The 25,599-nt window shown below is 49.3% G+C and overlaps 1 protein-coding gene across 1 annotated transcript in view; it reads left to right on the top strand.

Annotated features, from left to right (window-relative positions):
- Positions 1–15,832, top strand: part of FAIM2 (Fas apoptotic inhibitory molecule 2) — a 33,259-nt gene extending 17,427 nt beyond the window's left edge. Inside the window, exon 12 of the mRNA XM_067696468.1 lies at positions 12,240–15,832. Coding sequence (XP_067552569.1) covers positions 12,240–12,389 — 150 coding nt within the window. The 3' untranslated portion in view covers positions 12,390–15,832. The remainder of the gene's footprint in view (positions 1–12,239) is intronic.
- Positions 15,833–25,599: the final 9,767 nt, after the last annotated feature.

The following is a 25,599-nucleotide window of genomic DNA, read 5'->3' as shown; positions in this document are numbered from 1 at the left end:
GCGCAGAGGGGCTCAGTGCTGTCAGGTCTCTAAGACAGACCAGCTGACCTGGGCAGAGGGGCAAGGAAGGTCGTAACAACAGGATTGACGCTTTAGACAGAGCTGGGAAGAGGTACCCCTGACTCCTGGGGAGGTTCAGTGCTGCTTGTTGGGGTGGGAGAGTGAGGGTGTCCCAGCCGCATGGACTAAGTTAGTCCTTGCTCTGCTGGGAGTAATCTGGGAAGGCTTCTTGGAGGAAGGGAGATTCCAGGTACCCTGTGACAGATGCACTTAGATTGAGCTTGTCCTTGGCCGTCCTCACCAGACTGAGAGTGTTAATGCTGATGATTATGGTTATGATAACAATGATAGCTGGTATTTTTTGAGCACTTGCTTCTCCCACAGCAAGCTCTGCACACGTACTGAATCCTCACCATAACTCTATAAACTAGGTTCTGCTGTTCTCAGATTCAGATGAGGAGCCTGAAGCTCAGAGACTTTAAATGACTTGCAGACAGCAGACAGCATCCTGGAAGTGGAGGGTTAGACTGGGGATCCGCACAGATGGCTCCAGAGCCCCACTCAGGGTCTGAGGCTAGGTGGGGAAGGGAGTGGGGTGGCTGGAGGCAGATGCCCAGGAGATGAAGGTGACCAGGGGCAGATGTCTGCCTAGAGCAGCCCAACACAGGGTCTGAGGCTAGGTGGGAAGGGAGTGGGGTGGCTGGAGGCAGATGCCCAGGAGATGCAGGTGACCAGGGGCAGATGTCTGCCTAGAGCAGCCCAACACAGGTCCTTTGCTTAGTGGGCTCCCAGCACCTGAATGTGATGGTGCACCAGGGCAAGCCTGTGTTGGTGACATCTTCTTATGCGGTGGGGTGGCATCCAAGGTAAACGTCCACTGCCAGTGGGAGCAGTGACCAGACCCTCCTCTCCCTCACTGGTGTTTTCAGCTCAACTCAGTCTGGTCAGAGTTCTGGGCTTAATCACAGGTTCCAGAGGCTTATGGCTGACAGAGTGGGGGAGCAGAGATGGGGGGAAAATAGGGGGTCAGAACTATGAGCAGAGACTTTGGGGGTGTGGATAGGGATCGAGCCAGGAATGGAGGTGTGGCAGATTCATTCATTCATTTCCACAGGTCTTCACTGAGCACCTACGAAGTGTGAGGTGTGTGCTATGTGCCCAGGATGCCACAGTCAGCAGGAAGGGCACAGTGCATGGCACATGGTGGCACTCAGTAAATACCTATGGAGTAAATGGCCTCCAGGCTCAGAAGCTGAGGGCTGGACAGGACTGAAAAAAGGGTCTAGTGAAACTTCAAGCCTCTCACTTTAGAGATGAGAAAACTTAACCCCAAAGAAGTTAAGTGATTTTTCCAAGGTTTCCCTGCAAGATAATGGTAAATCAACTAAGTGTGATTGGCCTTGGTCAAGACTAGGGTGACCAACTTATCCCAGTTTACCCAGAACTTTCCCAGTTTTAGCACTGGAAGTCTCACTTCTTGGGGGAACCCCCTAGGAACTCCAAGGTTGGGCGAACCAGGATGGTTGGTCATCCTGCAACACTAACTTCTCTGGCTCCTGGTCAGCACTCTTTCCTGCACACAGTACCTGCTAAAGACAAAGTTTGATGAAAAGGTTGGGGTGGGAGGGTGTCGGCTAGGAGGAAAGGAAGGAGGGTCAGACTGAGGGGAGGGAGACTGGGGAGGCCTCAGAGGACAGTGTTTGCCAGGGACACATGGAAGAAGAGGGGTCCGTGCCGGGCAGAGTGGGAGGAGGGCGAGCGCTGATGGAGGGTCAGGGAGTTTACTTGGCTTCGCGCCGATCAGGACACAGCACGTGTGTCAGCTATGCGGGGAGGCTGTGTGTACAAGTTGGGTTGGATGAACAGTAATCCTTGAAATTCGTTTAATAACCCCTTGCATTATTAGAATAATAAAAATAATCCCAACCATCTGTTCCACCCTTTACATTTTACAAAGCACTTTCACACCTATTACCTCACTGGATCTCCATCACAACCCAGGGAGGGAGGTAGTGCTGCTGTTAGACCTGCTTTCTACATGTGAAGACCCGCTTTCCACATCCGAAGTCCCTGGTGTTAAGGGGCTGGCACAGGGTCCCACCTCCAGTAAGGGGCCGATTTAGGACAGGACCCAGGTGTCCTGTGCCCAGCCTGGTGCCATTGCCAGAACCCCCATCGTCCCCCTCAAAGAGGACAATTTCTGTTGGCTTGAAGTGGGGAGAGGCTGGGGTGATCTCTCCAGCAGTGTTCCCCCTCCCTCTCTCGCACCATCAGTGTTGCCCTCGCTACTGGATTATTTCCGTCTGCGTAGAAACAGGCTGTAATTTCTCCCAACTGAAAAAACAACAACACACAAAACACTCTTAACCCATATCTCCCTCTAGCCCCCCTAATTAGAGCAAAGCTCCTTAAAATGGAATCTACACTCTCTCCAATTCCTCTCCTCTCTTCCTCCCTTCTTTCTACTCAGTCCTCCTCCCATTCTCTCTTACCCTCTTAAAAACGCTCTCTCCGAGGTCCACAATGGCCTCCCTGTGACTGAATCCAGCTGTCATTTCTCAGTCCTTATCTTGCTCGACTCTCAGCAGCATTTGATACAATTGCTCATTCCCTCCCCCTAGAAGCATCTTCTTCACTTGGTATCCAGGCATCAGCTCTCCTGGTTTTCTTCCTGCTTCCCGGGTCACACTGGAGGGCTCTGGGGCCATGGACCGTGCACACTCACTCCCTAGGGGATCTCAGACTGTCTCAAGACTTTGAATACCATCTTTTATGATGATGACCCTAAATTTTACATCGCTAGCCGGGAATCCCACACTAGACTTGCCAATTGCCTACTCCGTGTCCACACTTGGAAATCTAATGGGCACCTCAAACTTAATGTGCACAGAGTTGAGCTCCTGCTCTTCCCCTGAACCCCTGCTCCTCCCACAGCCTTCCTTGTTGCTGTAAGTGGCAGCTCCATCCTTTCAGTCACTCAGGCCAAATGCCTTGATGACACATCAACTCCTCACTCTCCCCACGCCCCACAACTGGCCCAGCAGCAGATCCGGTTGGCCTCACCTTCTATCTAGAATCTGATTGCTTCTCTCCACCTTCACGGCTACTTCCTGGTCCATGTCGCCATCACCTTCCACCTGGATTCTTGAAATGGCCTCCCACGGGTGCTGCCCCGACAGTCTGTGTCCCACACCACAGCAGCTAGAGTGATCCTGTTAAACATTGATGAGGTCAGGCCATTCCTCCGCTTGGCCTCCAGCAATCGCTCTCCACTGCCTGCAGGCCCTCCCTGACCTCACGGCCTCCCGTCGCCCACTCTGGGGCAGCCACGCTGGCTCCTTGCTGCTCCTGAGGACGGCAGGCTCACTCCCAGCCCGGGGCCCCTGCACCCGCGGTTGCCTCTGTCTGTTCCTTCCCATCTGCTCACAGCTCCCTCTCTCCCCTCCTTCAAGTGTTTGCTTTATTTACAATCTCTTGTGCTGAGTGTGTACACGCGCACATGCAGGCACACACACACGTTGCTCCCTACACCCCCGTTTCTCCATAGCACATCTCATCCTCTGACATACTACCTATTTTTCTGGTTTATTTATTGTTTGTCTCCGTCCAGCAGAATTTAAGTTCCTTGAAGGCAGGGATTTGGGTCTGGCTTGCTCATCGCTGCATCCGTGGTGCCTAGAACAGTGCGTGGCGCACAGCAGGCACCCCTGGATGTTTGCAGAATGAACAGACGCCTGAGAGGCCAGGTCCGGCTGAGGCGCTGTCAGAGTGAGGCAAAGAAAGCATGGGTGCATAGCTGACATAAGCGTCAGTCTTCTGTGAGTCACGGCGGGGGGCGGGGGGGGCGGGGAGGAACCACTGCGCCTAATTACCTGTTAATGTCTCATTAGGAGAGCAACGCTCTGACAGTTTGGGGCTCATCCTGCAGGTTATGTAAACAATGGTTAGGAGCACGTGGTGTCAATGCCCCAGTCCCATCTCCTGCCCTCTGCCACCTGGCTCAAAGGAGGGACGACCTGCAGCCCATCCCCTGGGTCCCATGGCGTGGGGAGAGTTGAGGAGGGGCTGCTAGACTCATTCCCCTCCCTCGTCTCAGTGTCAGATGGATGGAGACCCACAGAGGCCCAGCCCCATGAGAACTAAGGTCCCCATTCCTCCCCGTTGAGCTCAAGTCAGAAGGTCCTTGACCTCAATCTGATCCTGCTTCCAGCATCACTTCTGTCCTTTAGAATCTGTGGTCCTGTAGCTTCAACCCATCCCCAGAATCAGTGCCCCGCACCCCTGGTCTCTCCATCTGCCCATCCCGGCATCTCCTACCCTAGCCGATGGAGAATTCTCAGCACCATGAGGGGCCATTCCCGCACTGCAGCTAGGCAAGAATGTCACTCAACGATCCCTATCCTCCTTGCTGCCTCGAGGAGGATGTGTGAGAAAAGGGGGAAGAGAAGTGTCAGAGGAGGGCCCAGATCCCAGTGAGACCCACCCCAACCCCCAGCAGCCTGGGCCTTGGAAGGGCTGTGAGCAGCAAAAGATTGTCTCCTAGAGACCTCAGCCCCTCCCCTGAAGGACCCTGCCGTCTTTGAGAGCAGGGCCACCCAGATGGACTAGTCTGAGACTGGGGAGGTGGGGAGCCAAGTCCTCTTAGGGCCGTGGCCCTGCCTGCAGGAACGGGCCCCTCCTCGGCCTCACCCCGACTGGCCTTGGCACGTTCTCAAGAAGCTTGGGTTTTCTCCCTCACGCTACCACGTAACCCCCCTCTAGGCACTAGACTCAGATGCCAACGGAAGTGGGTGAGTCAGCCGAAAGGTACTGGCCTCAGGCTGGCCCCATCCTCCTCTCCGTCTAGTGCCCTCTCCTGGAGTGCTTTTCTGTAGGAGCCCATGGAAAGTGAGGCAGAGGAACATGAGGGCTGGGCTGGGTGATGAGGCAAGGTGGAGGGGTTTGGACAGAGCAGGAGGGTTGAGGCAGGGAGAGGGAGAGAGAGAGAGCAAGCGAGCGAGGGAGCACAGGTGGCGCCCAGGGCCTGGCCAGCTGCTTTCCTGCAGGGACTGAGCCTCTTTGCCTACATGACTCTGGGCAGGTTGCTCTGCCTCGGAGTTGGTCCTTCTTTGGGGAAGCTAAGCCTCCCAGCCAATTAAATCAGGAAGCCAAGCCTGGATACCTAGGGAAGAAACCAGGAATAGGACTTTAGAAATTAGGTGATGGGCCCAATGGGAACAGAACTCTCTCCTGCCTGCCCCATCTGGCCAGTTTGAGGACCTCAGGAAACATCAGTCTCTATGCTTTAAGGAAGATGAGTGAGAAGCCAGATTAATGAATAGGAGAGAGGCTGAGAGATGATTCGTTAGGAGGCCACTGCAGTGTCCCAGAGTCAGGGATGGGGCGGCACGGAGAGCCTGTGTGGTCAGTACTGGATGCGTCAGGGCCTGTGGTGTTCGGATGAGTGAAGCTTGGATAGGAAGGTGCTTTGTTTGTAGAGGTGCTGGGCCTCCAGTGCTGGGTGTTGACTTCTGACCATTGAGGGGACACACACAACCGTCTGCTCTCAGTTCCTAGAAGAAAAGGAACACTGAGACTGTGAGCCCTCAGAGTGACAGGGACCTCCCTGCACTGAGACCCAGAGAGAGCACACCCAGACACACACACCACACACATGTACACACCACACACACACGTACACACCACACACACATACATACCATACACACGTCACACATACACACCACACGCACATACACACCACACACAGACACCATACACACATCACACACACCACACACACATACACACTACACACACACACCACACACATGCATACCATACACACGTCACACATACACACCACACAAGACGCCATACACACATCACACACACACCACACACACACCATACACACACACCACACACACACACCACACATACACACACCACACACACGTATACACGTGCACACCATATACACATCACATATACACTACATACACACACACCACACACACATACACACCACACATGCATACATACCACACACTCACACATCACATATACACATGCACACAATATACACATCACAAACACACTACATACACACCACACACACACACACACACCACACATGCATGCACTGTTGGCCGCCAAGCTGGATGAAAGCCCCATTTTCCTGACTCTCAGCCCAGCATTCTTTCTACTCTGTCTCCCTGTCCATTTCACAGATGGGAAGATAGAGGCCTAGAGAGGTCCCCCCACAGCAGGAGGGCCCAGAGAGGCCTTCTCAGCCTCTGTCACCCTGAGGCTAGGCTTTGGGCCGTTACTTCCATTCAGCCCCAACAGGGAATCTGTGTGTCCTGTGAATCCTCCCACGGCATGTGAGGGATTTGGGGAAGAGACTCCAGTCTGTCCCCACCCCACCCCTTACCCTGCTTTTCTAGCGGGGGCTATGATAGATGCCCTGCCTGCTTCAAAGTTAGAGAAACACTTTGAAAAGTAAAAACGGCTACACAAACCCAAGGCAGGGGTATCACTTTATTTTAGACTCATCTTTATTTCATTCAGAGTTTAGAGACTCTTTTGCCTCAGTGGTTTACATGAGCCTGAAATATCCAGTGAGAACCTTCTCTGTCCTGCCGCCCACCCTCTGCCACCACAACAGCCCTGATGCCCACCCGAGGCCTCATCTGAACCCACTCGAGATTGAGTGGATTCCTCTGAGGGTGGCAGGAGGGAGAGTGGATTGACCAGTAATTGCTCCTTCGGGGGGAAAGTGCACTCGTGTCCCCCTCCTGGACCTCACCTCAGTCTCAGTTCCTGAGACACTAATCCTCCGAAACCAATGCCCTGCTCAAACCAAGCCTTTCAAACCAACACCCTGACCTGGAGAAGGTGAAAGAACCCCCCAGCCCCAGTGCTGGTAGACTGAGGGAGGGGTGATTCAGAGTCCCTGTAGGGAGCAGGGCAGGGGAGCCTCTACACAGGCATACAGGGGCAGAGCCGGGAAAGGTGCTATCAGGAGGGCCAGGGGGGCTCTTCTGGTGGCCACGTGCACCCCACCCAAACCACAGTCAAGGCCTAGCTCATCTTACCACTGTGGCCTTTGGGCAAGTTACTTGATCTCTCTGTGCCACATCTTAAAATGAGGCTAATATTAACTATCTCACAAGGCTGTGGTAATGCTTTATAAGATAATATATGAACAGAAAAAAGAAAACAGCCTAGCACCTGGAACATGGTAGTCTCTCAACTACCATGGAAGCTTTCACCCTTATTGTAAATGTTAACCTTATAATTCAGAACACCAGATTTTGGAGCACAGTAGCTGGGTTCAAATCCATTCTCTGCCACATTCGAGCTGTGTGGACTGATCAAGTCATGTTACCTCTCTGTGCTTCTGTTTCCTTATCCGTAAAATGCAGATAATAATAGTACCCGCCTCGTAGGTTGTGACTTTTCAGTGAACTAATATGTGCAAAGCAGTCAGAAAGTGCCTGGCGTGTCATCAGTGATCAATAATATTACCTGTTAGTAGTAGTCAGTTGCCTAAGGTCATAGGCAAGCTTTGAACCCAGGTCTATGCGACTTCCCAGTCCGTGCTCTTAAGCACTGTATCACACGCATGCCCTTCCTCTTTCACATACCTTTTCACACTGCTCCCCTTTTATCTTGGGCCAGACTTTCTGGCTCACACAGCTGCTAGACCCTGTTCCTTTGGTGGTGGTGACCCACCTGGGAGTGCTCCCCAGGACCCAGGGCTGCATGCAGAGGTCGTCTGTGCCATTTCAACTTTTGACACCCAGGTTGCTGAAGACAAGAGAAGTATCTTCTATGGGCCCCAGACGAGTCTCCACTCAGCTCCCCTCTCCTTGTCCTGCACCCAACCGAGGGCACAAGGGCTTAAAGCTGGTAGTCTCTTTTCTCTGGAATCCTCAAAGCCCACGCTTAGGGCTTCCCTGGTGGCACAGTGGTTGAGAGTCCGCCTGCCGATGCAGGGGACACGGGTTCGTGCCCCGGTCCGGGAAGATCCCACATGCCGCAGAGCGGCTGGGCCCGTGAGCCATGGCCGCTGAACCTGCGCGTCGCACAGACACACACACACACACACACACACACACACACACACACCACACCACACCACACCCCAAAGCAGTGTCAATCACATGGTGGAAACAGAATGGGATTGTCTGTCCTCTCGGCTGTGTGAAGTGGGCAAGTCATTTGTACTCTCTGGGCCTCAGTCTCAGCTCCATGATGGAGATGATCATGCAATACCTGTCCCAGGGGATTATGGGGACAGTTAAATGAAAGCGTTCACAAACTCTTCTTTTGTGTTACTTTAACCCTTCTCTTAGTTTTTTCTAATATAATGTATGAATACACTTATTCATGTATTTCATTTTTTTAAATCTTAAATGATATAGATAAAGCAAATGTCATTTGGCTGTGTAACAGCTGTGGTCAGTTGTCTCTCCTTCCAGACCTCTCTATATGCATTTTATAGATATATGCTATGTAGGCCCCCTATAACATATAGTTTTGTGAGGTTTTTTTGTTACATAAAGGGGCTCATGTGATTTGGATTTTTCTGCAAGTTGTGCTTTTCTCATAAGAGTGTATATCAGAGATGTTTCTGCTTCAGCACTGCTGCCCACAGTTTACTTAACAATCCCCTGGTTAATAGAGCTTGGGTTTGTTTCCAGGGTTTCACTGTTAGAACCTAAGCTGCCGTGAACAGCCTTGGGTGTGCTGCTTTGAGCCCTTATGCTGGCATTTCTGTAGCATGGACATGGTCCACGTATATTTTTTATGCTGATTCAACACATTGCAACCCCAGCTTTTTGTATTCAGTGCCTGTTTGTTGGTGGCTCTGAGCCACCCTTTCCATGGCATGGCTCCCCCAGAGCCTCTCAGCCTCATCTCTGGGAGGACAGCAGACATAAGCCTGGACGAGGCAGGGTCAGGCCGAGTATATGGCCGTGGGACCCTGACCAGGTGCAGCCCTGGCCAATAAGGTGAACCAGGAAAGTTTGCCTTTGTCTCCTCTGCCCTCTGTGAGTGCTTCCTCCCTCCCTTCAAGCCCACCCTCCCCCCTTCTCTGTTGGAATGTAGGAGACAGGTAATATGGTTCCAGCTAGATAAATGACCATCAGCAAGTCACTCACCTGCTCTGAGACTCCTTTCCTCATATTTAAAATAATAAGGGTGAATATCCACCTCCTAGAGTGAATTGGGCAAGTGAGATAAAGGACTAGCGTGTGAAAAGACGGTTCAGATGTAAGTTAGTAGCATCCTCGTCCAGCTCCTGCCTCTTGCCCCTGACCCACATGCCTCCCCTTCAGGGTCTTGTATCCAGTTGCCTCGCAACTCAAGCACCTGCTGTCCTCTTTTTTTTTTTATGACTTTGGCAGGATTGGGGAATTTTTTTTTATAAATTTATTTATTTTACTTATTTATTTTTGGCTACATTGGGTCTTCATTGCTGCGCACGGGCTTTCTCTAGTTGCGGCGACCGGGGGCTACTCTTGGTTGCGGTGCGCGGGCCTCTCATCATGGTGGCTTCTCTTGTTGCGGAGCACGGGCTGTAGGTGTGTGGGCTTAGTAGTTGTGGCGCACGGACTTAGTTGCTCCTTGGCATGTGGGATCTTCCCGGACCAGGGCTCGAACCCGTGTCCCCTGCATTGGCAGGCGGATTCTTAACCACTGTGCCACCAGGGAAGTCCCCTGCTGTCCTTTTAGGTGTCAGTGGTCAATCTGGTTGTTGGCTCTCAACTGAGATCTTAGCTGCCAACTACAATGTTAACTATGACCAAGATATGTGCTCTCAGCCAACATGTTAGGGAACAGCGCTCATCACCCAGGGAGATTATCAAGTTACTTTCCCCTATGTGAGTGCGTGCTCGTAATGTAATCTCTGATCATGTCTTTTGCTTTCATGTTCCCTACAACATAGTAGATGCTCAACAAATGCTGCTGGGAATAAATGAATGGAAAGCCTTCAGCTGGCTCACAGGCATGAGGTTGCAGTGGTGGGTGTTACTGGGCAGTGGGGTTGAAATTTGTGGCAGGCTCTCGCAGATAGCCCATGTAGATAAGCATCCGTGGCCATCGGCCAAGGACAGGGGCAGAAACCATTTCATTCCTCTTTTCTCCAAGAGAAAAGCCAGCTGGCTGTTCTAGGAGGCTCCTTGGAGAGGCCACCCCCAGACCGGGTCAGGTCCAAGCCTTCTAGTTGAGAGATTCAATTTCATTAGCTCACCCAGGGGTGACCGGGCTCTGGGAAATCAACCAAGCAAGTGACTGATTGGTAAGCCAGATCAGCAGTTTATTAACTTATGCTGGCAGCCGTGACTGCGAAGCAGCTGGTAGCATTGAGTCAGCCCCTCTCCTTGCCTGTTCTTGCTACAGAAGGAAACTTTACCTGGCAATCCAAATCACACTGAGAAGGAACAGGGTAGAGTGGAGTAAAACGACACTAAAGAATAACTATAGTTGATGACACATATGCTGTGATACCTTTACCCTCAAAACCACACCCTGGTGTGGTTGTCATTACTGTCCCATTTTGCAGGTGAGGACACTGAGGTCAAGTGGGTGATGGCTCCAAGCTATAGAAGCCCAAACCCCGGCGTTCCGGCTCCGGTCCTGTGTTCTCATGCCCTGAGCAGGGCCCCCTCAGCCCTGGCTCTGGTTCTCCATTTGCCTGCTGTTAAGGCTACACAGCTTCCCTAGTGACATTTCTGCCTCCTTGCTGAGTGGCAGGAGACCTGAGTCTCAGCAGCAGCGCACACAAGTTCTCAAGAGGGCACCTCTCCTTCTGCAGATATAACAATAAAACTCCACTAACAGCCACCATTCATTCAGTGCTTACCGTGTGTCAGGCACCTTGCCAGGCACCTTGCACGCATTATCTCACTCTCACAACATCCTCAGGAGGCACGCACACTCACCTCCCTTCTGCCGAGGTGGACTCACGGGCTCACAACGACTAAATAACCTGGCCCAGGATCCCAGAGCTAGTGAGTAGCAGAGCTGAGACTGGAATCCAAGTCGGTCTGACTTTCAAGCCCATACTTGTAATCATGCCCACCTCCCCGCCCTCAAGGGTGAGATGCCTTGATGTCCCACATGCTGGAGCTGCTCCCTGTTGGAGCCTCTGGCCCCTGGGCTCCAGCCTCTGTCCATCCATCCCTTTGCCCCACTGCTCCTGCCACAATGAATTCCTCATTCTGCACACCACCACCCTCACCTCTAGGGCTTCCCCAGGCCTGCTTAGTCTAGCAAACTCCTACTCATACTTCAAGCCCCAGGGAAAGTGTCACCTCTCCCGGGCCACCTTCCTCCTGCCCAATCAGCACTAATTATGGCATTTACCAGGTTTTATTGTAATCATCTGTAAGTGTCCCCCACTAAGTGGTGAGCCCCCGAAAGCAGGCATGGCATGGTGTTCCTCGTTGTCTCTGCAGCTCTGAGCAAGTCACTGGGGCTCTCGGGGGAGCCTGTTTCCTGGTAGGAAACACATTAACCCTGGGTGCTGCCCATAAGCTGCAGAGCAGAATGGCTAAATGAGGGGGCTCTGGAGCCAGCCTGCTTGGGTGCAGATCCTGGCTTTGCCACTTCCCAGCCCTGTAACCTTGGTTAAGTACTGAACATCTCTGGGCCTTGGTTTCCTCTAAGAAAGGTAGAATCCCTACTCAATAGGGACGTTATTAGGACAAAGTAGGCTAATGTCTGTAAAGCACCTAACAAGTGCCTGCTCCCTGCTCACTGTTACATGGAGCATTCGTTCATCCTCTGAGTAGGGCCCTGAGGGAATGCAAGAAGACTATGCCTCTGCTTGAAGGTCCCCTCCTCCAGGAAGCCTTCCCTGACCGCTGACACACTCACATTGGTCAGGTTCCCGTTATCAGCCCCCTGTGGCACTTTGTGTTTCTCTTTGTTACTCACCATACTAACAGTTACTTTCCCGCTAGACTCTAAGCTCTACGAAGTCGGGGATCTTGTCTGTCTTGTTCTTTCCTGCATTGGTGGCTGGCACATAGTAGGTGCTCAGTAAATAAGTGTTGAATTAGGGATGGAAGGTGTTGGGAAAGTGCCATATTCCGGGCTGTCACAGGAGGGTCACTGAGCAGCCAGGTAGCCCGTGATAACAAAATTGGGGGTGGGCCTGGGCTGGGACACTGGGCTCCCTTGGCCAGTGTCACAGTGACCAGACCTTCTGACCTCTCTCTCTCTCTTCCCCCTTCCCTCAGTTCCTGGCATTTGACACCCAGTTGCTGATGGGTAGCCGACGCCACTCGCTGAGCCCTGAGGAGTATATTTTTGGAGCCCTCAACATTTACCTAGACATCATCTATATCTTCACCTTCTTCCTGCAGCTTTTTGGCACCAACCGGGAATGAGGAGCCCTTCCCACCCCCGCCTTCCTTCAGAGAATGCCCCCTTGCTGGTCCTCTGACACCCCCACCCCGTGCTCCTGCCAGCCCAGATATAAAGCTAGTTGCCAGCCCAGCCTTTGGCCAGCCTGCTCACTTCCCTCAGCCAGCCCTCATCCTCACCTTCTGCAGCTTGTACCCATGCCATCAGGGGCCCTGCGGTACCCAGGTCACACCATCCCCTGTGCCACCCCTTCCCCCCAGTTACATCTCCCAAACTGAGACAGTCGAGGCTGGAAGTTCCTCTGGGTTTGAGGACCCAAGGGATGAGTGGGAGAAGCCCAGCAGGATTTCAGAGGTGGGAAAAAGATCCCAGGAAGCCTGGCCGAGGCCTGCAGCCCCACCATGATCCCTCCTGAAGTTGCCACAGCTGTAGGACTATGGGGCACACTGTCCTGTGCCCACCCCCTGCCTCCTCTCCCTCCTTCCAGGTTAGGTTTTGACATTCGGTAAGAAAGGGGTGGAGAGGACAACTGGGAGACAAGATGTGGGTGCTCTGCAGTGGGGGGATGGGGATAGTGGGTGAACAGGATGGCTGTTCCAGGCTGCCTATCTTCTCTCAGCTCTGGGACCAGCGGCTTGTTCTAGGCACCAGAGCCCTGCAGCAGAGAGAGGGGCAGGAAGCCAGTACCATCTGTGCTTGCCTTGGTTTACCCTCCTGGGTCATGACACAGAGCTATTGGGGCAGGAGGTGGGGGCAGGGGCCCTGCTACTGAGTGGGGACCTGTCCTGAGGCTCCATGGGAGGTGGGAGCAGGCAGCCAACCAACTGGCAGGCCTGGGCTCTGCAGCACCGCTAACTCACCCAGACCTGCATCCTCCTGGGAGGCGTGGCAGGACTGAAACCAACATCTGCTCACCTCTTCTCTTAAACTCCCAGGCTGCTCCCACAGACCTGAGGCTGAGTGAGGGCTTGGGCCCTGGAGGACCGGGTGTTCTAGGGAAGGGAGGCTTATCTAGCAACTGAGCCAGCCCCATCAGGAGGGAGTCCGGCCCTGCCTCCAGCCCTTCCCCATGGTCTTTCTGCCCATCTCACTTCCTAAAGCCTCCCCCCATCCTCTGCCAGTTGCTGGCTTATCCCCAGTCAGGCCTCCTGAGGCCTCCATTGGCAGTGCCCATGTCGCCGTTTCACTCCTTATCTCCTCATCTCTCCAATTTGGAAGGCGTCCAGCTGATGTTAACAACCAGGGCAAGTCCCTCCAGCTGGTCCCCATGTGATGGGGTCGGGTCTCCTTATCAGCCTCTGGGCGGCTGAGATCTCACGCAGGGTGTGCGTCAGCCACCCAGCCCCCTGCAAGTCTGCTGGGGAGTGGACCCGGGGGCCACACCTGGGGGAAGCGTGCAGCCTGCCCTTGCTAGCGGCTAACTGGGCCAGTGGAAAGTTACTGTGTGGAGTCGGGGAGGTTCAGAGTGGATACCTGGACCCTTCCTTGGCCTCTCCCTCCAGGGTTGCCTCTCTCCCCATATGCCGGTGGCTCTGTTTGCCCCTGGGGGTGGGGGGATAACTAGGTATGCTATCTAGGTGCTCCTGATCCCTCCCTCTCCGCCCTTCCTATTTCCAACTTGTAAGAAATATTGCAGAAGCATTTGAAGTTTTGTTCCATCTCGGGTATGAGGAGAGAGGGAACCAAGAATGGATGGCGGTGTTGGTGTGTGAGATAAAGGCAACTGGGAGCACAGGTGGGATGCGCCCCGCGTGCTGGTCTAAATTAATCCATACGGCAACCCTACGAGGGTAGTACTCAGTGCATCCCCATTGCAGAGAGGAAAGCTGAGGTGATGGAGAGGCTAACAGACTGGATGGGGGCTGGAATGAGACTGGATGGTCAGGCCCTGACAGCTCGGGGGATTCGTCGTCCTCATTACCACCCCTGGCCTTCCCTCCCCACCCCACCCCAGTTACCACCACCAGATTTTGTACTCTGTATTTTCCACCTTCTAAACACAAGCTGGGAAGCAGGATTCTGGTGTCTGATTTCCAGCCTCATTGCCAACGGGCTCATGGTATTAAGCAAGTGTTTCTTACTGACTGTGATTCAGTTTTCCTGTCAGCAAGATGGAAGACCGTGGCCAGAGTGCCGCAGGGACAGGCACCAGAACATTTATTTGCGCTGACTTCCTTATCCAGTTGCCACCTCTCCTCCGAGGTCCCCTCGATTCCTCTCCTAATCTCCAGTTCCAGTGCTAGAGGGGTTACTTCCCCCACCCCTTGCCCTGTAATTCTCAGCCTGGGCCTTGGTCATGCTTCCCAGAATCCACTTGTCAAAGCCCTCCTCTTCCTAGGACAGTTTATGCAGAATTTGGCGTTTACGCAGCTTTTCCAAGGCTGAGCTCCAAAAGCGTGAAGGGGAAAGCAAGCACTCAGCAATATACAATGTGACAGGGCAACTCAGGGCCATCGCATAGCAGAGTATGCTGCGGAGTCCCTTATTCTGGGTCCTGAGAGGGGTCCAGGACATGCTGAGCTGGCAGCAGAGCCAGGGCTGAGGCTCCTGTGTTCCACCTGCACTGAAGCCATGAGGCACCCCAGGGACACCTGGATGGGCCTTGGAAGGAGGAAGGGTGGGGAACAAGAATGCAGGATTTCAAGAAACAGAGAAACCGAAGCTGGGCAGGTGGCACAAGCTGCCGAGGAGGAGAGGAGCCTGCTTCCCTGCCCAGGAAGGGGTGGGTTGGATTTTATAAAACTGCAGGCAGCCGAGAATCTGACCATCTGTGATGCAGGTCAGAGGTCTCTTACTGAGGGGAAAACAGAGCAAAAGATCCTCTCCTGGGGATTGTAGATGGGGGGGCCAGGGAGGTACACACAGGTCCCTGGCCTCTAGCACCGATTCCCAGGCTCAGGTGTGGTGCCTGTATCGCCTGGGGAAGCCCCTGGAATCTTGGTTCTGCCATCCTCATCTTTTGCTCCTGGGGGCATCAGGATCAGACAGACACCCTTGTTCCAAAAGGCTCCACCTCTCCCCTCCCTGGCCCACCTGGGATTTCACTCAAGCACTTTGCTGCCCCTCAGTGGCTGCCTGAGGAAAAGCAGGGCCTGGTTCTGCAGGCGAGAAGCAGAAAGATGTGCGGCCTGAGGTTTGCGGGCCGGATCTGGCCACTGGCCTTCATTCCCTGCTCTTCTCGGATCACCCCAGACCACTCTCTGCCTCAGCCTCCTGCTGTTCCCTTTAGTCCAGCCACTGTCGTATCTCAGACGCTGTTTACCTGTCTGTTGGAAACACCCCTGTGCCACCCAGGCCCAGAGCTTTCTCTCGAGTGTCCGAGGGCAGAGACACACCCCCAGAAACAAGCCCTTCAGGCCTCAGCTCCTCCAAGTTTCCTGGGATCTGCGCTGTTCCTTTCCCTGGCCTCACCTTCCTGGTCCATGACTGACAGGAGATAAGAATAAAAGTAATAATGACACCCGAATCTTCTCCTTTGCCTGCCTTTTGCTCGTCCCCTCGGATGGCTCAGGGAGTGTGTGTGTATGTGTGTGGGGGGGAGGGGGGCAGTGTGAGGGGTTCACGCCAGAGCTGCTGCTCCTAGTGTAGCTAAGTGAGAATTAAATCTCCACGTTCCACACTGGCCCTCCTGTCAATATATATAGACCCTTGGCGGAGGCCCTTTGGATCCTTGCACCTGTGACAGCCCTGACAGAGGCTCCTCCCAACAGGAAGCCTTCCATGGAAGCCTGTTCTTTTGTGCGCAGTTCTGTTAGAAGATTCTTCCTTATTTTGACCCAAAATCTGGTTCCCTAGAAGGAAAGCCTGTGTTGTACCTGGAAGGATCCCCAAGAACAGCGGCTTTTAGAGTTGCCTCTCCTATGAAGCCTTTCTCAGTCCTTCCCCCAGGTGCCCTGGCCACTCCCTCCTCGGACCCCTCCTGCTCTGTACCACTCTAGCTGCGTTTTAACCTCTCCTTCTGTCTCCTAGTATAAGACCTGAGCTGCTTGAAGGCATGAACTCTGTCTTGTTCCCCCTTGAATTCATAGGTCTTATGGCAAATGGCGTCAATACACAGCCTTTGAATGAATGGAATTAATGAATGAACCTCCTCCAACCCTTTTATTTTACCTAAGAGGAATCTCCGGAGCAGAGGGTGCAGTGACTTGTCCAAGTTTATACACGAGTGAGCGACCAGGGGTGGGATTACAGGGCACATGGGGTCATGTTCCTCTGAGCAAGTTCCTCTGAGGAACTCAGGGCTGAGCTGACCTGACCTGGCTTACACCTGCCATCTTCTTCACTCACGTCTGGCGACTCTCAGCGAACCTGTGTTTGCCTGCTCACTGATTGTCCCCTACCCCCATCCCCACACACAGACGGCTAAGATCCTCTCTCCCCAGCCCACCCTCCCCAACCCCTCCTGGGGTCTCTGCTTTCTTTTCTGGGAAAACTCTGCCAAAAGGAGCGAACCTCACCCTGTCTCAAAACGAAGAGGACTTTGGACTCCTGAACTTCGGTGGACAGGAAGCAAGCTGAGAAAACGATTCAGAGGCCCCACCCCGCTCAGAGGCCTCCCCTTCCCACAGCTCCACAGCTCCTCAGCGCTTGCTTTCCTGCTGGGGCCACTTTAAAGCACATTCACTTGGGACTCTCAGCTAAATGGTCCGGAGCTGTTGGGTATGGTTTCTCTTCTGCAACACTCCTGGTGATTTCTCCCTCTACTATCTTCTGCCGGCTATGGAAGTGCTTTGTACACAGTAGGTGCTCTGTGCCCCTTTGTTAGCTCCTTTTTCCACCACGCTAGGGAGGCATGTGTGGGTGCTCTAGCCAAGAGACCAGGCTGAGCCCGGTCTTCCAGCCATGCTCACCAAGTGGCAGCCATGTGAGGAAGGAAGCCAATTTGGAAGTAGATTCTCTCACTCCAGCCCCCAGACATTTGAGTCTTCCCAGTTGAGGCCCAAGACATCATAGAGCAGAGACAAACCATCCCCTATGTCCCCTGTTCAAATCCTAATCAACAGAATCTGTGAGGACAACAAAATTGTTGTTGTGTTATGACACTAAGTTTGAAGTAGTTTGCTATGCAGCAACAGATAACTGGAACAGAATCTGTTCCCTGGAAGTGAGGCACTGCCATGACAAAACTTCAAACACACAGCATTGATTTTGGGACCAGGTGGTAGGAGATGCCTGACAAGTCTCAATGAGACTGTTAAGGAAAGCTTGAGGGGCTTCCAGGAGACTGCATATGAAGGTTCAAAGGAAATTGAGGAAAATAGAATTGAAACCCAGAGGGACACAGACCCTTGTTATGTCATGGTAGAAAGTTTAGCAAAACTTTAATCTACACTCATGTGAAAAATAGAAAAAAATACCTAATGAACTGATGGATCTGGCTAAGATGATTTCCAGGTAGAACGCTGAAAGGGCCAGTTGGCTTGTTTTGGCTTTTTATCACAAGAAACAGATAGTGAGAGAAAACCTCAAGAAGGAATATTGTATTCCTTCTCAAGCTTCTCAATCCCCAACTTCTGCATAAACTGTCCTAGGAAGAGGAGGGCTTTGACAAGTGGATTCTGGGAAGCATGACCAAGGCCCACACATTGTATATATGTGCCACATCTTCTTTATCCATTCATCTGTCGATGGACACTTAGGTTGCTTCCATGTCCTGGCTATTGTAAATAGTGCTGCAATGAACATTGTGGTACATGACTCTTTTCGAATTATGGTTTTCTCAGGGTATATGCCCAGGATTGATGGGTCATATGGTAATTCTATTTTTAGTTTTTTAAGGAACCTCCATACTGTTCTCCATAGTGGCTGTATCAATTTACATTCCCACCAACAGTTTGCTTGTTTTTTATATTCCACATATGAGTGAAGTCATGTGGTAGTTCTCTTTTTCCATCTGATTTATTTCACTTAGCATAGCACACTCAAGATCCATCCATGTTGTCACAAATGGCAAGATTTCATCCTTTTATAGCTGAGTAGTATTCCACTCTGGGAATCTTTATCCATTCATCCACTGGTGGGCACTTAGGTTGTTTCCATATCTTGGCTATTGTAAATAATGCTGTGATGAACATAGGGGTACTTATATCTTTTCAAGTCAGCATTTTCTTATTCTTTGGATAAACACCCAGAAGTGGGATTGCTGGATCATTTCTAGTTTTAATATTTTGAGGAACTGCCATACTGTTTTCCATGGTGGCTGCACCAATTTACATTCCCACCAACAGTGCCCAAGGGCTTCCTTTTCTCCTCCTTGCCAACACTTATTTCTTGCCTTGTTATTTATTCTAACAGGCATGAAGTGATATCCATTGTGGTTCTGATTTGCGTTTCTCCAATAGTTAGTGATGTTGAGCATCTTTTCATGTGCCTGTTGGCCATCTGTAGGTCTTCTTTGAAAAAATGTCTATTTAGCTCCTCTGCCCATTTTTTAATCAGGTTGTTTGGTTTTTTGTTGCTGAGTTGTATGAGTTCTTTATATATTTTGGATATCAACCCCTTAATGGATATATCATTTGCAAATATCTTCTCCCATTTGATAGGTTGTCTTTTTGTTTTGTTGAGGGTGCAGAAGTTTTTAGTTTTATGTAGTCCCATTTGTTTATTTTTGCTTTTGTTTCCTTCGCCTGAGGAGACATATCTAGGAAGATATTGTTAAGACTGATGTCAAAGAACATACTGCCTTTTTACACAATTTATGTAATTTTTGGTATAGAAAAATTAGTAAATCTAGATAAAACAAATAATAAACAAATAAAGGGACAAATACAGAAAACATACACGTTTTCTTCTAAGAGTTTTATGGTTTCAGGTTTTACATTTAAGTCTTTAAATCTACTTTGAGTTGATTTTTGTGTATGGTGTGAGGTAGTAGTCTAGTTTCATGTTTAAGCTGCCCAGTTTTCCCAACCCCATTTATTGAAGAGATTATACTTTCTCCATTGTATGGTCTTTGCTCCTTTGTCATAAATTAATTGTCCGTAAACCCATGCATGGGTTTATTTCTGGGCTCTCAATTCTCTTACATTGATCTATGTATCTGTTTTTCTGCCAATACCATGCTGTGTTTTTTTTTTTTTTTTTTGCTGTACACGGGCCTCTCACTGTTGTGGCCTCTCCTGTTGCAGAGCACAGGCTCCGGACGCGCAGGCTCAGCGGCCATGGCTCACGGGCCCAGCCGCTCCGCGGCATGTGGGATCCTCCCGGACCAGGGCACGAACCCGTGTCCCCTGCATCGGCAGGCAGACCCTCAACCACTGTGCCACCAGGGAAGCCCAATATGGACATTTTAACAATGCTAATTCTTCCAGTCCATAAACATGAATTCCTTTCCATTTGTTTGTGTCTTCTTCAACTTCTTTCAACGTCTTACAGTGTTCAGCGTACAGGTCTTTCACCTCCTAGGTTAAGTTTATTCCTAGCTATTTTATTCTTTTTGTTGCAATTGTAAATGAAATTGTTTTCTCAATTTCTGTTTCTACTAGCTCACTGTCAATGTATAGAGACACAACAGATCTCTGTGCGCTGTCACTTTACTGTATTTGTTTTCTTTTAATATTCATTTATTTATTGGGCTGTGTCGGGTCTTAGTTGCAGCACGGGGGATCTTTGTTGTGGCATGCAGGATCTTTTGTTGCGGCACATGGGCTTCTCTCTAGTTGTGGCGCGTGGGCTCTAGAGTGCGCAGGCTTAGTTGCCCTGCAGCATGTGGGATCTTAGTTCCCCAACCAGGGATTGAACCTGCGTCCCCTGCATTAGAAGGAGGATTCTTAACCACTGGACCACCAGGGAAGTCCCTGTATTTGTTTATTATTTGTTTTATCTGGATTTACTAATTTTTCTATACCAAAAATTACATAATTGTGTAATAAAATATCCTGCAAAGGGAAGTTAAATAAAATAAATAGAGAAAAAAAGGAAGGAAGGCGAGAAGGATGATAAGAGGAAAAAAGGAGAAAGGGAGGGAGGATGGAAAGGAAACTATTTTTATCCATTATACAACTGATAGGCCTTTCAGTTCTGGGCAATTTTCTTGAATTATTTCTTTGCTAGTTCTTTGATTTATTTGCTAATTCTTTGACAGATAGTTTGATAGTTCCCTCAGCTTTCTCTTTCTGGAACTCTTATTATTTGGATATCAGACCACCTAAGCCAGACTATATCTTTTGTCTTCTATTTTCCATCTTTGCCTTTTTTGCTCCACTTTGTAGAAGATTGCCTCAATTTTGTCTTCCAGCTACTCTATGGAGTATTTCATTTCTGCTATCACATTTTTAATTCCCAACGCTTCTGTTTGTTCTTTAAATGTTCTTTTTCCCCAATATTTTGCTGTGAGAAGTTTCCAAACATATAGAAAAGTTGAAAGAATTTTATGATAAACATAACCATCACTTGGATTCAATGTTCTTTTTCTAGCTTGTTTCATGGTTGTAATATCTCTCTTAATTCATAGAGAATGTTAGTATTTTAGGATTTGGGGGATATTTTTCTTCTCCCTGCATGGTTTTTGCTCCTCTGACTTACTTGTTTCCAGGCTATTTGAACTCTATTTTTCATGTTAGAGACTTTCCTCAAATGTCTGATGATCTAGGGTCATCTGTTCTACTTTAAGAGTGGGCCCCCCGATGAGATACAATAGGAAGTACATCCCCACCTAGTAGTTTTCCTGCCAAAAATCAAATCTCAATCTGAACAAGATTCTAGAGCTAACCAAGAGTTCATATAGAATACAAAAGTTGAGAAAATTATTACATGACTTCTACAATCCAGAATATGGGAAATGCTACAGGATGAAATATCTAATTTCTTCAACAAATAAGCTGTAAGGTTTTTATTTTTGTTTTGTTTTATTTTTTAAAGAGGGTGGGCACCAACAGATTGAAAGTATACAGGTATGGAAGAAATAAGATTGGCTGTATGTTTGATAATTGTTGGAGCTGAGTAGCAGGTACATGGAAATCATACCATTCTCTCTACTTTCACATACACTTGGAATCTATTTAAAAAAGAATGGGGACTTCCCTGGTGGTCCAGTGGTAAAGAATCTGCCTTCCAATGCAGGGAATGGGGGTTTGATCCCTGGTCAGAGAACTAGGATCCCACATGCCACGGGGCAACTAAGCCCACACGCTACAACTACTGAGTCCGCACACCACAGCTACTGAGCTCACGCGCCTCAACAAGAGAGCCCATGAGATGCAAACTACAGAGCCCATGCGCTCTGGAGCCCATGTGCCACAATTAGAGAGAGAAAAACCCACACACCACAACTAGAGAGAAGCCTGCGCACCGCGGTGAAAGGTCCCGCATGCTTAAATGAAGATCCCATGTGCCACAAGTAAGACCCAACATAGCCAAATAAATAGATAAATAAATAAATAAATATTTTTTAAAAATGACTGGGGCACTAAAAAGCTCTGAGCTTGTGGTGGGGTAGTCTCTGTGAGCTTCACTAGTTCTGGCTGGGCCGTTTCCCTAGAGAAACCCCAGATGTCTGTAAGTTTCCCCAAGCAGGGCTTCCCTGGTGGCACAGTGGTTAAGAATCTGCCTGTCAATGCAGGGGACAAGGGTTCCAGCCCTGGTCAAGGAAGATCCCACATGCTGCAGAGCAACTAAGCCCTTGTGCCACAACTACTGAGCCTGTGCTCTAGAGCCCACGAGCCACAACTACTGAGCCCGTGCACCACAACTACTGAAGCCCGTGCTCCTAGAGCCCGTGCTCTGCAACAAGAGAAGCCACCGCAATGAGAAGCCCGCGCACCTCAATGAAGAGGAGCCCCCGCTCCCCACAACTAGAGAAAGCTACACGCAGCAACAAAGACCCAACGCAGCCAAAAACTAAATTAATTAAAAAAAAAAAAATTTCCCCAAGCAGGCCCTCCAGACCTCCCACTTGAAGGGTGTAACCCTGGCTGCCAGTTATCTGGAAAGTGGTAGGGCGAGAAATCTAGGGTTTTCAACATTCACTGTGTAAACTTTCACTTAAGCCTGCAGCAGGTTATCCTTTCCTCCAGTGGGCTGGTGTCCCCCAGACCAGAGATTCTCTATTTTACCCTGTCCACTTTGCTGCCAGGGTTAGAGGCAGGCGGGGGCATAGATGGCTACATTGGGTGGTGGAGAGGGTGAGGGTGTAACTGCTTCCTATATTGATTCTCTAATAATTCCTCTTATTTTTTTAACTGTTTATTTTGAAACAATTATAGATGTACAGGAAGTCATAAAAAGGTATGGTGAGGTCCCCTGTACCCTTCACTGTTTCCCTCAATGATTACATCTTATATAATTATACCACACTACTTAAACTGGGAAATTAACATTGGTACAACGTGTGTAAATAGTTCTGTGACATTTTATCACATAGATTCATGTAGCCACCGCTATAATCAAGATACAGAACCATTCCACCACCACAAACATCTCTATTAAGCCACGATGTTATGGTCACATCCACCCCCCCTAACCCTAGCAAACCACTGATCTGTTTTCCATTTTCTATGATTTTTTCATTTTGGAAATGTTATATAAATGGAACCATATAGTTTGTATTTTTTGAGATTTTTTTTCACTCAGCATAATGCTTTAACATCCATCCAAATTGTTGCAGGTATCAGTAGTTCATTCCGTATTATCACTGAGTAATAGTCCATGCTATAGATGTACCACAGTTTGTTTAACCATTCACTTACTGAAGGACATATTGGTTCTTTCCAATTTTTAGCTACTACAAATAAAGCCACTATGAACAGTCTCATAAAGGTTTTGTGTGGATATAAGTTTTCATTTCTCTAGGATAAATACCCAGGAGTGTGATTGCTGGGTCATATGGTAAGTGTATGTTCATTTTTTTAAGAACAGATTTATTGAGATATAATTCACATACCATATAATTCACCTATTCAAAGTGTACAATTTAGGGACATCCCTGGTGGTCCAGTGGTTAAGAGTCCATCTTGCAACGCAGGGGACACCAGTCAATCTCTGGTCGGGAAACTAAGATCTCGCATGCCGCAACTACTGAGCCCACATGCTCTGGAGCCGGCGCACCACAACTAAGACCCGACGCAGCCAATAAATAAATAAATATTTAAACATAAATAAATAAAGGGTACAATTTAATATTTTTTTCGTATATTTAGAAGGTATGAATAAACCATCACCACAATCTAATTTTAGAACATTTTGTCCCCCCAAAAGAAACTCTATATCCATGAACAGTTAATCCTCACTCCTCCCAATTCCAGTTGTTGTTTGTTTGTTTTTAAGAATCTGCCAAACTATTTTCCAGAATGCCTGTGCCATTTGACATTCTCACCGACAATACATGACAGATCTAATTTCTCTGCATCCAAGAATTCAAGCATTTGGTGTTGTCAATATGTTTCTATTTTCTATTTTCAATATGTTTCAATATGTTCTAATAGATATATAGGGATAGCTCATGGTGGCTTTAGTTTGCATTTCCTTAATGGCTAGTGATGTTTCACAACTCTTCATGTGTTTATTTGCCTCCAGTGAAATGTTTCCAGATGTTTTTTAATGTTTCCATATGTTTTTTAAAGCTTCTAGATGGGTCCATGAAGTCTCTGAGAAGCAGAGGCCCCTTCTACCCTACCCTTGACTCACATTGAATTGAGACATGAGGGAGAAATAAACCTTTATTGTGGTAAGCCACTGAGATTTGGGGGTTGTTTGTTACAGCACTTAACCTACCCTCACTAATTCGGTTCCAGCTTTGGAGAAATTGCCTTTACCTCCTGGGTCTCAGTTTCCTCATCTGAAAATGAGAGGTTTGCATATCCATACATTTATAAATTGTATGAATATTAATTCCAAGTGGTTTAAAAATCTACAAGGATTAATTGCAGAGTTTCTCAACCATAATAAAAAGTAAATTCTCCATTTATAGATGGTTTGTGTTCCAAAAGTCCAGGTATGAGTCCCTTATTGGAACATTGTTTCTGGGAGAAAAGAGATTTAATATTTTAAAATATGCATAGATTCCTGCTTAACCATCAGTTCTGAGGCCCCCCCAAACCCCAGCTGGAGGTAGTGAGTGAGGTGGGAGAGCAGGAACTGAGCAGAGGCTCTGGGGTGTGATTAGAGAGGGACAGGATGGGAGGGTAGGATGAGCTGGACCATGGGCCAGGATGTCAGCTACGCAAGGTTCCTTGGGAGGCCATAGACGCCATTATGCATGTGAATAGTTCCTAACTTGGTTGTTTCAAATTCTACATATACTTCTTCATTTTAACTGTGCTTGGATACGTGTTCTGTGCAGGACAGAAATGGATTTACCATGGAGCTAATGAAACTCAACCTTCAGGGTCCTCACTCATACCCAGGACCCTTCCAAGGCCTTAGAAATTTTTCTAAGTGTTTACAAGGTCATTTGATTTTACAAAATTTGAAAAAGTTAACATATTTTAATTGCAGTTGATTAAGACTGCTGTTTCCTGGGCTTCCCTGGTGGCGCAGGGGTTGAGAGTCCGCCTGCCGATGCAGGGGACGCGGGTTCGTGCCCCGGTCCGGGAAGATCCCACGTGCCGCGGAGCGGCTGGGCCCGTGAGCCATGGCCGCTGAGCCTGCGCGTCCGGAGCCTGTGCTCCGCAACGGGAGAGGCCACAACAGTGAGAGGCCCGCGAACCGGGGGAAAAAAAAAAAAAAAAAAGACTGCTGTTTCCACTTTGACTTACCCTCCTTCACATTTCCCCTTGTGTTAGATGGCACTGGAATGGCCACAGGCATTCTTGGAATCCAGCTAAGGGGAAGTTTACTTGGGGATACGCTCTGTTTGGGATCTATTCACATGGTTTACAGTCACTTCCATGCATAGTTGACCTATTACAGCTATTACCTGACGCCCAGATGAAGGACTAGCTCCAGGAATCTCTTATCTGCCCACCGGGCTGACTCACCTGAAGTTGTGACCTGAAGGTGCAAGGCCAGAGTTCAAATCAAGGTCTAAATGTGTCCTTCTGCACCTGGCACCAGAATTGTATGGGAGTAGAAGAAAATCAAGTTTTGAAAATATATGAAGCTGAAGTCAGACAGAGAAAGGCAAATATCATATATCGCTTATACGTGGAATCTACAAAAATGGTACAAATGAACCTAAACAAAACAGAAATAGAGTCACAGATGTAGAAAACAAACAAATTTATGGTTACCAAGAGGGAAAGGCGGGGGAGGGATAAATTGGGAGATTGGGATTAACATATACACACTACTATATAT

The sequence above is a fragment of the Pseudorca crassidens genome, chromosome 11 (genome assembly GCF_039906515.1).
Source record: "Pseudorca crassidens isolate mPseCra1 chromosome 11, mPseCra1.hap1, whole genome shotgun sequence".
Taxonomy (NCBI): Eukaryota; Metazoa; Chordata; class Mammalia; order Artiodactyla; family Delphinidae; genus Pseudorca; species Pseudorca crassidens.
This window is presented reverse-complemented; position numbering and strand designations above follow the sequence as displayed.